General features: G+C 42.1%; 1 protein-coding gene across 6 annotated transcripts in view; it reads left to right on the plus strand.

Annotated features, from left to right (window-relative positions):
* Positions 1–12,097, plus strand: part of DOCK8 (dedicator of cytokinesis 8) — a 141,011-nt gene that overhangs the window by 103,626 nt on the left and 25,288 nt on the right. For all 6 annotated transcript variants that reach the window (XM_083576453.1, XM_083576450.1, XM_083576452.1 and 3 more), the window contains 6 exons: positions 181–315; positions 2,947–3,099; positions 6,231–6,389; positions 7,832–7,932; positions 9,151–9,343; positions 11,113–11,256. In XM_083576453.1, the coding sequence (XP_083432579.1) occupies positions 181–315; positions 2,947–3,099; positions 6,231–6,389; positions 7,832–7,932; positions 9,151–9,343; positions 11,113–11,256 (885 nt within the window). The remainder of the gene's footprint in view (positions 1–180; positions 316–2,946; positions 3,100–6,230; positions 6,390–7,831; positions 7,933–9,150; positions 9,344–11,112; positions 11,257–12,097) is intronic.

The raw sequence follows: 12,097 nt of genomic DNA on the forward strand, positions 1-12,097 counted from the left end.
GAAAATCCCTGTACGTGAATACACTCTTAACAAATCTTTTGTAGCTATATGCCTTCTCCCCTCTACTGTGAAAAGCATCAAGGTAATTTCTGTCTATTGCTCAGGGCTATCTTATTGTGTCAAGACTGGCACTAGTATAGCATAAACTCTGTTTTTTAAGAATCCTCTTCTGTGATGTAGGCGACTTCAGCTATGGATTGCAGAGATAATGTCTTGGGAGGTGTGTTGAAAGTCCTTGTAAATTCTTTGACCTGTGATCAGAGCACAACCTACTTGACTCATTGCTTTGCTACTCTCCGAGCATTAATTGTCAAGGTAAGTACTTGGCTTACTTATGTTATCAGGTTCTTTGTTAGGATCCTGAAGGGCACATTATTGAAGCTCAAACCCCTTGTGATACTCTCAAAACATTGCACTGTTATCCCTGTGCAAGAGCCCTCAAGGTAACCTTTTCACAAAATTGTACATGCATTTGATAACTCAGTGAGTGGAGACTTCTGTTTCCAGAGTTTGAGTTGCTGGTGGTACACATGGCAGAAAATGAGATAGAATAAGATTGATGGGTTATTACTTAGATTTCTTTAAATTTTAAAATAGCAGAGAAAGACAGGCCTTGTGATCCATCCTCAGAAAGAAAGAAAAACCAGAATACAAACCTGGGCAACATTTTATGTAATGGCTTGCTTAGTTGTCATCAAGGTGAAGTTCAAGAGACAGAACTCATTAGCTACATTTACCATCCTGCAAATGTTTTATTGTTAGGAATAAACCTCTGAAGAAATTGTACATACCCAGTGTTGTAGAAAAAGGTCATTGGGTGGAGCAGCTCAGCTTTGTGGAAAGGATACAACCTTCTTAGCTTAGAGAAAAGAAGAGGAAGGAGGGACATGTTAAAGACTTAAAAAAGTATCTGTGATAGAGAATAATACTAGGAAATGTTGTCATCCAGTGAAACTGAATAGCGGGAGGTTCAGGACAGACCAAAGGAAGCACATATTCACGTAGTGCCACCAGATTCAGCTGTTGATGACTGTTATGGCTATATGCGACCTCCAGAATCAGAGGCAACATATTTCTACGTACCAGTTGGGTTGGTAAAACAGTATGAGATGGGCTCTTGCCCTCGTGCCCTGCTTGAGAACTTGCTGGAGGCATCTCATTGGCCACTGTGGGAAAGATCTAGGAGTAGTTGGCCTTTGGTCTGATCCATCAGGGTGGTTCTTAAGAAATCTATTGTATAGGTGTAAGTGTAAATGTAAAATCTCAGGATAGCCTTTCTAAACAAGAGCCGGTGTTGCCTGAAATGTGACTTGGTTAACAAGTTACAGAGCAGTGCCACTAGTTGTTTTGAAATTCATGATTAAGCTCTTATTTCATGTTATCTGTACAATCTCTCTTGCAATTAAAATTACTGTACCATTGAAGAGATCTGTCTTCTAGACAAAATGACTTGACACTGTGGTTTATGCTACCATTGTAAATAGTTAACCATGCACCATAGGTATGCATAGTTCATTTTCCTTTGACAATGAAATCCAAAGAATTTCAGCAATGTTAGGATAGCCAGAGAAATAAGCAAACAGAATATCTGGTATAGTGGAATTGTCTTACCAGTTTACAGCAATAAGGGATGGTGGGTGTGCCTATTGTACAAACGTTCATTCTTACCTGTCTTTTTGGTGATAGAACAGTAGAGTTGGAAGGGACCATGAGGACTCTGTCGTCTAACTCCCTGCAATGCAGGAATCATTTGCCCAGTGTGGGGCTCAAGCCCATGACCCTGAGATTGAGAGTCTCATGCTCTGCCAGCTGAGCTCTCCCACATGCCAGCTTATCAGAATCATTTTTTGTTTTATTGTATTTATGAAACTGTTCTGTAATTAAAAACATTTTTTCAGAATGTCATGCATGTAGTTAAAACTCACAACATGCAACACATCTCTTAGAAGAAGAAAGAAGTATAAGGAGTAGCTCCTCCTCCCTTCTCAAGCTTCCAGCTTGTCACAGCATCTTGCTGTGCATTATATATAATGTATTTCAGTAGAACTGCCTGGCCAAGGGGGTTATATCTGATGTGTGCTGTGTTTGTACAGCATCTGATGTTGTGGTGCCTCTTTGGAACCGTAATCCGGACTGATGAATTCTTCTTGCTGCTGCAGAACATGAAGAATTCAAAACTGGCAGTCATCACTGCTGACTTGATGTTCCTATATCATTAGATTAGATCTAATAAAATTTATGAATTGCCTTATACTGAGACATCTCAAGGCAATGAGCAATACAAAAAATGTTAATTAATTTAACTTGATATTTAATGTAATTTTCCTTTTTTATAAAAAAAATACATTAAATATCAAGTTAAATTGATTAAGTAGTGAATTTGGTGAAGCCATCAAAACCATCATACACCAAAATCTTCCACAACCATGACATGATTATCACAAAATAAACTAAGTACTGCAGCCATTCCCAAGAGCAATAACATTCAAACATCTTCTGATACAGAAAAGTTTTTGCTTTATTCTTAAATAATATCAAAGATGGTGTCAGGCAAGCATCTCTGAGGAGAACATTCTTTAAATGAAGGGCTGCCTCTAAAAGGGTCCTCTCGCTTGTTGTGACTCTGAACTTCTTTCAGAAGAGATGGAGAATCAATACGGTTGCACTGCCCTTGTCACTTTCCTGGCACAGGTCACCATACAGGGTGACCTTCCATTGGAGTCCAATTCCAATCTTCCCTCATTAAAGGCCATGGTCTCTAGGGCTGGTCTCTAGGGCTAGTCCAGCAACATCTGGAGGACCACAGGTTCTGAACCCCTGGGTGAGGTACCCCTTGTCTCAGAAGGCACAGAGGCAACTTTTTAAAAAATCCTCTCACTACTACCTGGTCATTTTAAAGCTCTTATGATGACACCATCTTACAGTCTTTTCTTCTGCTTCCTTTAGTTTGGAGAGTTGTTCTTTGAAGAGGAAGTGGAGCAGTGTGCTGACCTGTGTCAAAGACTCCTTCAGCACTGCAGCAGCAGCATGGATACCACTCGGATTCAAGCCTGTGCTACTCTTTACCTCCTTATGAGATACAGCTTCAGTTGCATAAGTGTAAGATACTTCCTTAGATACTCACAGCCTAAATCACAGATTCAGTGTTTGCATTTATTTTGTTTTCCCACAGAATAATTACATTACAGTGGTACCTCACATTACATACACTTCAGGTTACAAACTCTGCTAACCCAGAAATAGTACCTCGGGTTAAGAACTTTGCTTCAGGATGAGAACAGAAATCGTGCAGCGGCGGTGCAGCAGCAGCAGGAGGCCCCATTAGCTAAAGTGGTGCTTCAGGTTAAGAACAGTTTCAGGTTAAGAACAGACCTCCGGAATGAATTAAGTTCTTAACCCAAGGTACCACTGTATATTCTACTTCATTGTCTGTTTGCCTGATATAATTACTTTATATTAGTAGAAGTTATTTCCTTCTAGCCGAAAATGGCCTGGCCATGCTACACTGTGCAGCTCTATGCAGTTTGAGGGATACCATATATGATGAGGCTGCACTGGCCCAAGTTTTTTGGCCTTCATGTACAGGATTTGTAACTCTGAATCCCATAATATGGAACTATATGATACATTAAAAACAGTATGCATGCAAACCGTTAAGAGTAAACTGGAACCTGTAATTGAAAGAAGATAGGAGAGTGTCAGCTGCATCCCATTGCTGACAGAGGGGGAGAGGAGGAGGTTATTAGGCAGGAGGAGCAGTCTAGTAGCAGTAGAAGCCTGAGCTCCGAGAATAAGAAGGAAGGCCACCGGAAGTAGCCCATCCGATGATGTGCATAAGAATTAATGAGAGGTGTGAACAGGTAAGGAAGCGAAAGTGGGGACCAGGAAGGGGCGGAACTCAGACTTGGCAACAGCTAATTTGGAAGCAGTCACTGAGTGACTGAGTTCCAGAGTGATTTGTGTGTCTTGAGCAATAAACTTGAGTTAATTACTGCCGGAGTTGACTCGCTTCTGTGGGAGAGACCCAACCATTACAGGAAGGGAGAATAATAGTCTAGTAGCCTTTGGTTTGAGAAGTAACATTTTAATGATGTAACCTCATTTTAACTTGTTATTACTATTGATTATGGAAGGAGGAAAAGATTCAATTCAGTTTGCATTTAAAGGGAAACCTTCCTAATCTGCACTTTCTGAAACTATATGAGAGTTGAAACACAGCTATCCCTTGAAATTCACACTTGCCAAATGTTTCAATGCAGTTATCTAGTCAATTAATGCATACAAATATGCATGTGTTAGGAGAAAAAGATACATGCATTTGTGAAGGTAATGAACAAAACTGCATATTAGAGGAATTTGCTTTGCAAAAATGGGTATATTTGGGGAAATATGTATATTAGATTAGAAGAAAATCAAACTGCAAACTGATATGAAACTGATATGAAAATGTGGCAAACTTAATTTAAGAATGAGAAACTGAGAAAAATCAAAACTGACAGATTTGTACATTTCTTATTTGATCTGGTTTATTAAACTCACTCTTACCTTGGGAAGCTCAGAATAAATCAGTGAGTTTCTGCAAAAATAAGGGAAGCCTCATTAAAACTTCTGCAGGCTATCCTGAATATGTAAGGAAGTCAATCCCAATTGTTGGAGGGAACGTGCATACCGTATTTTTCGCCCCATAGGACGCACCGGCCCATAGGACGCACCAAGTTTTTTGGGGGGGAAATAAAGAAAAAAAATTATTTCCCCCCCAGGCGCTTGTGGGGCCGGCAGCGGGGAGACGCACTGTGCCTCCCAGCTGTCCCCAGAGCTTGCGGGGCAGGCAGCAGGGAGAAGCGCTCTTCTCCCCACCGCCCGCCTGCAGTCCAGGTCCGGGGACAGCGGGAAGACGCGCTGCGCCTCCCCGCTGTCCCCAGAGCTTGCGGGGCAGGCAGCGGGGAGAAGCGCTCTTCTCCCTGCCGCCCGCCTGCAGACCAGGTCCGGGGACAGCGGGAAGACGCGCTGCGCCTCCCAGCTGTCCCCGGAGCTTGCGGGGCAGGCAGTGGGGAGAAGCGCTCTTCTCCCCGCTGCCAGCCTGCAGTCCAGGTCCAGGGACAGCGGGAAGACGCGCTGCGCCTCCCAGCTGTCCCCGGAGCTTGCAGGACAGGCAGCGGGGAGAAGCGCTCTTCTCCCCGCCGCCCACCTGCAGACCAGGTCCAGGGACAGCGGGGAGACGCGCTGCGCCTCCCCACTGTCCCCGGAGCTTGCGGGGCTGCGGCTGCGGCTCTCCTGAAGCCTGGAGAGCGAGAGGGGTCGGTGCACACCAACCCCTCTCGCTCTCCAGGCTTCAGCGAAAGCCTGCATTCGCCCCATAGGACGCACACACATTTCCCCTTCATTTTTGGAGGGGAAAAAGTGTGTCCTATAGGGCGAAAAATACGGTATTTACTAAAGGTGCATATTTACATATGTGGTGGGGTTGTGACATCATCAAATCTTTCTGGAATGCTGTCTTCAAAGAAACAAGCTTGATATACAACAAAACAATTGAAATGTCCCCTGCACCAGCAGTACTTGGGCTTAGGATCCCATCTGCTCATGATTATCCTGAAGATGACCTCTTTCTGTTGACTACCGCCTGTATGATAGCCAGATGTTGGAAAACTGGTGTTGGGCTGAACATTGATTCTTGGTATAACGAAGTATGGCCAAAAGTATGGCTCTTGGTATGACAGAGTATGGTCAATAGCATGCCAGGTGAGAGCAGCAAAGGGCAAACACAATCCACAATCCTTTTATAACATATAACAAACGTTTATTGAATACATAAATTGTTCAGACTCTTGGAGTAATCAAATGAAACTTTAACACATGACATGATAAAAGTCTGTAATTTCATCAGGACAAGTTATTTGTTGTTTAATGTTGTAACAATTGTTTTCACAAAATTTATCTTCTGTACCATGAAAATAAATAAAAATTTAAAAAAAGAATTAGTGAGATTCCCAGTGCCTATGAAACTGAATTTTATTTGTTCCACAAAATGAACTAAGAGTAGCTTTCATAATGCCATGACTATTTGGAAGGAAATCCCATTTATTTTAGTGGGGCTTATTTAATCCATTATAACAAATTCTGTCTAAGCCAAAGGGAGGTTTAAATTTCATGCAAACAAAAACCAGCTAATGGAAAATCAGTACAATACATTTGTACAATCTGACACTCCCTTTTCTGTTTTTTAAAAGAACTTTGCAAGAGTCAAAATGCAAGTGACAATGTCATTGGCTTCTCTGGTTGGTAAAGCATCAGATTTTAACGAGGAGTATCTCAGAAAGTCTTTACGAACTATTTTGGCATATGCAGAGGAAGATGTAGACATGCAGCCAACTCTCTTCCCGGGACAGGTAAGGCATTTTGCTACTTTAGTGCAAAATTTGAGTAGGTTACTAGACAAAAGTTAATTATTTGTATGCTCACAAAAATCAGCTGGCATTCATGTGAGGGAGGACGGACGCAAGGATAGCTGATCATACAGAGCTACCAGAACCACCTGGAAAACCATTTTGTGTCTTGCTCCCAGCCCAAGGGAGAAGAAGCAGGACCCATTATCAGAGGTCAACATTCTCTGGCAACCTACCAAGACCCATGCTCCCAATGTGGGCTCACTGCCAACCCTTTGTGCCTTTTTGCGCCACTGCTGCTTTCTCTTTTGGGCTCAAGACACCCTCTTGAGCATATTGGGGTGTGCTTTGCCCTCGCGTCACCCCAGCACCCCCCCAATGGCGCTCATCTCCGAGTGATCTGTTTCGGGACACAGCCAAACCAGAAGTCCTTGAAAACTCTGCATGTCTCGTCCTCTGTGGATTGTCTCAGAGGCAGGGTGGCAACAATGGTAAGGAGGAGGAGAGCAAAGAACCAGCACTGAACATTGAAAGATCTACCCAACCAGAATCTAGTTGTGGAATTGCTGGCAAAAGGCTCTGATGGATAATGGCATTAACTTTGCTGAGTCTTTGCTTTCTGACATCCTTGGTGTAGTGAATCATTTAGTTCTGAAACCTTAAGGATGGTAGTTGTGTTTACTTGCAGGTCTACCACATTATCTAGTTGTTGCCCACTCCCCAAATTTCATAATTGTCACAAATTGAACACTTCAGAAAAAATATTACGATATGCCATTTTTGTAGATTAACCCAACAAAGAGAGCCAGTGTAGTGTAATGTACTGCCATGGTTAGAGTGTTGGACAAAGACCTGGGAGAACAGGGTTAAAATCCCTGCTCAGCTATGAAAGTCATTGGGTGACCTTGAGCCTTGAGCCACAATCTCTCAGGCTAACCTGCCTCATAGGTATCTGAAGAGGTGTGCATGCACACGAAAGCTCATACCAATAACTAACTTAGTTGGGCTCTAAAGTGCTACTGAAAGGAATTTTTTATTTTTTTATTTATTTTATTTTATTTTATTTCAACTGCCTCATAGTGTTGTTGTGAGGATAAAATTGGGGGAAAGGTATGATAATGCAATAAACCAGGGGTTGTCAACCTGGTCCCTACCACCCAATAGTGGGCATTTCAGGATTCTAGGTGGGCAGTAGGGGGTTCTATGGCACAAGCTGAATCTTCCTTCCACAGAGCACTGGTGGGCGGTAAGGAAATTTTACCATCAAGAAAGATGCATTAGTGGGTGGTAGGTATAAAAGGTTGACTACCCCTGCAATAAACAAATATTCAAAATAAAATTCCATCATAAATATGACTTTTCAAATATTCATTATGAAAAAGAATATATTTATTTGCACATCAGTAATTTGTTCATTTTAATGTTGGACTTGTTTGTTTGCTTAGGTGGAAGAGCTGTTGTATAATCTGAACAGCATATTGTCAGACACAGTGAAAATGCGAGAGTTTCAGGAAGATCCAGAGATGCTCATGGATCTTATGTACAGGTTGAGCTCACTAATATTTCTCTTGAGCAATTTCCGATGAATGATGCAGAACCTTTCAGATTTAAATTTGTCAAAAACAAAATATCTGCTGTGCAATTAAGGGCATACATCAATGACAGATTTATATCAGTTATCAGTACCTTGGCTTCTGACAAACAGTCCTGGGAATTCTCTATACAATATCTCTATGCCCATTTAGAAAATGGTGGTTATCAGATTCCATGGGGAATGAAATCCTGGGTTAATGCCTATTTAACCAGGTTTAGTGTAGATAAACATTTTGACCCAGATATTTTGTTAGTGAGAAAGTCAACATGATGGGGCCAAGCTTTGTGTTGGTGTGTGCCTTCTCGTAGTCCCTTTACTGTGAATACTGTGAATAATATCAAGATTCCTTTAAATGTTACCCTACAGATGTGGGACCACTTTTCTGTGAACGGCAACTCTGCAGTTACACCCCACTTGGTGATCTGCTTGTTCCCCTCTTGTTCTGAAAATGGGATGGTAGGACCAGAGAGATGTGCATGTGCATACACAGTGTAGCTTGGATCATTCTGTATCCACCGCATAGGTTCTCTAGCAGCGTTTCTACTCAGTCAGTTTTTGCCTGGGATGTTACACATTGACAATAACTCAATATTAGCAGGTCTGAAAATATTTTTTATAATTTTTCTTTCCTAATCTATCTAAAGAGAACAAAGAGAGAATATTATGGAAAGTATTAGAAAGGAGGTGCTTGGAAAGGAATTCTGTAGTGTCAGAGTCATTTATTAGTAAAAGTAATGCCAGGTTTGGTGGAACAAATGAAGTATTTACAATGCTATAGAGCAGAGGATCCCAAACTTGAAGACAGGAGTGCCTGGTGTCCTTTGGTCCATGGGGTCACGAAGAGTTGGACACGACTAAACGACTAAACAACAACAACATCCCAAACTTGGGTCTCCAGCTGTTTTTAGACTACAATTGCCATCATCCCTGACCACTGGTCCTGCTAGCTAGGGATGGAGGGAGTTGTGGACCAAAAACAGCTGGAGAACCAAGTTTGGTAAACCTTGCTGTAGAGAATATTTAGTTAGGCTTCTGCTATCTTCAAATCCACAATTCTCTGTAAGAATTAATACCTAGCAAATGATGTGGCATCTCCACAAAAGAAAATGAAGTGCTTTTAATTTAACCCCAAGACAAATGAAAGATACATCTTTTATGCTCTGTTATTAGAATTGCCAAAGGATATCAGACATCACCTGACTTAAGATTGACCTGGCTCCAAAACATGGCAGAGAAGCATGCTAAGAAAAAATGTTACACAGAGGCTGCCATGTGTCTAGTTCATGCTGCTGCTCTTGTTGCTGAATACCTGAGCATGCTGGAAGATCATAGTTACCTGCCAGTTGGCAGTGTCAGCTTTCAGGTAAAAACAGACAATTGTTATTTGTGTAAGTGAGCGTTCCCCTGGTGCCCTCCACTTGTTTTTGTTGAATGACAACTCCCATCATCCCTGACCATTGCCCTTGTTAGCTGTGGATGGTGGGAATTGCAGCCCAAAATATCTATAAGGTACCAGGTTGATAAATGTAATGTCCTGATTATGGTAGATGGGCCACACAGGTACTGACCACTCTTTTTTGCCAATTATTTTTATTTATTTTCTGAATTACAAATCAGACCAAATTAATTCAATTTAATACAGTTTCTTGAAAAATGGTTTCCTGCTCTCGATATAGGATATGTCCAAGATGTACCCCCACTGCTCCATCAGTTCTCACTTACTCTCTAGTTGACATTACTTCACACTTGCCAATATTATTAATTCAGCTGCCCCTTTACAGCCCTGCAAACAACAAATAGCTCAATTAAACCTAAGTATATATAATCCATAACAACATATGTGTTTCCGTTAATCTTTGTTTCTAGACTTTGGTGTCTTATTCCAACCTAAGTCCTCTCGCTCTTTGTTCTATTCATAAATCTTTACCTACTTGAGTGTTATATTGCAGTGTCTGTTTTATCTGTTACAGATAGGTAGCCGTGTTGGTCTGCCATAGTCAAAACAAAAAAAAATTTTTTTTCTTTCCAGTAGCACCTTAAAGACCAACTAAGTTAGTTCTTGGTATGAGCTTTCGTGTGCATGTGTGTATCTGACGAAGTGTGCATGCACACGAAAGCTCATACCAAGAACTAACTTAGTTGGTCTTTAAGGTGCTACTGGAAAGAAAAAAAAATTTTTTTGTTTTGTTTTATCTGTGTGCTCCTTCAAGGTCAAATTCCATCTCAATGATAAGACAACTGTCTTATCATCAAGGTGGAATTTGACCCTGAAGGAGTGATCAGTGATCAGACCACAGTCAAACATTTTGGAGGTCGAATCTTCCAGAACTTTTCTTTCAGCCATTGGATACCACACTACTATGCCTTCTCCTCCAGTACAAAACACATCCATTCTCTCTCAAATTCAGTCTCTCCTTAGCAGTCCGCCCCATCGGAAAGTAGTCATAAATTTCATCCATTCACTCCTGAGTTGAGGTGGGGGGGATAAACATAGTAAAACCATATTAAATTCCTTGTAAGACATAAATCAAAGGTCTACCTCCCCTTCTTCTTCTTCCAAGAAACAAATGACTACACATGTCTCATCCCATTGTGCAGTGGAGGGCAGAGGGAAAGAAAACTGCATCCAATAATCATAAGAAAACATAAAGCATCCTGCCCTCTTCTTGGCTGTTGCAGGGATTTTCAAAGCTCTCAAATACCATTCAAATACCTTCAAAAGTCCTGATTCTTTCAGCACAGACTGCTTGCATATCTTGCATCAAGAGCGTCTCATGAGTTAGCCAATTAGTCAAATTACGGAGGAACCTTAGTCAAATTAAGGAGGCTCGTTCCTTGGCAGAGGCTCGCTCCCAGGTCGCTCCCATTCTGCCTCCTGAAGTAGGAGACATGGGATTACACGACTCAATGGGTGCCTTAGCACCTCCGGAAAGTTTCAGGAGGGTTCATGCCTCATTTTCTCCCTCCTCACTGCCTGAACTACTTCACAGCCCCCAGAGGGACTGCAGAGAACATCCACCATGAAATGAGGGCATGGCCAGAAACTGTACTGACCACTCCGCTCAGCTAGGCTTCAATAGCAGAAGCAAAGGGTTGAATAGCTTGGAACCAAACAATTGTTCTGTCTTTTAGAATATTTCCTCCAATGTGCTTGAGGAGTCTGCTGTTTCTGATGATGTTCTGTCTCCAGATGAAGATGGAGTGTGCTCTGGAAGGTATTTCTCAGAGAATGGTTTGGTGGGACTGCTGGAACAAGCTGCAGAGCTTTTTAACACTGTGAGTAGTATTATATTCTAAGGCAGAGCTTTCCAAACTGTGGAACATGTTAGTGTGTTGGCTGCTGTGTGCAGGTGTGTCATATAAACACTCTGTGAAATTGAACATCCGGCATGCTTCCACTGCGTCTCAGTGCTTCTCCCGGCTTCTACCAGAGTATAGCGATCAGCAGTGTAACCTGTATGGAGGAATCTCAGGCATACAGAATAACACTCCGTACGCAGCTTCTTTCTAATCTAAGAAGCTTTATTTACAGCGGCATAATAAATCAGCAGTCTAGGAAAGCGAGAAGACATGTTATCTCTCCCCTTGTAGCAAAACAGAAAGTAAAAGAAGCAGAAACCCGTATGTGAACGCACCCTGAGGGACAGGACATCACCTCATGAGCTGTTAACCCTGTAAGCTCTGGTTCTCCTCACACACTCCCCACTAGTGCTTTAAAAAAAATGTTTAGGGGTACTCTCATTTTGACTCAAGAAAATCACCATTTTATAGTTCAAATCGGGGAAAGTAAATACAGTAAATGGACAAAAGTACAAAGATTCATAAAATGTTTAGGGATCTGTGTGTCCCCCAGAAAAAAGCTGGAAAAAGCAGGACCAGCTGTTCGCCCTAAACGGCGCAGCAGGTCAGAGGGGGATGTTTCTGAAGATAGTAGGGTTGATCCAGGTGATTCAGGCGCAGTTCCAGAATTCACGCTGAGGAGGTCAGCAAGATCAACCAAAGGGAAGCCACCTGAAAGGTATGAAGCCACGAGTGTCTGGGTTGGTGTGGCTAGATGTGAACCTGAATCCTTTGAGGATGTTCAGAAGTTGCCTCGGGAAGAAGCCAGCAAATGGCA

The sequence above is a fragment of the Podarcis filfolensis genome (genome assembly GCF_964270895.1).
Source record: "Podarcis filfolensis genome assembly, chromosome: 11".
NCBI classification, from domain to species: domain Eukaryota; kingdom Metazoa; phylum Chordata; class Lepidosauria; order Squamata; family Lacertidae; genus Podarcis; species Podarcis filfolensis.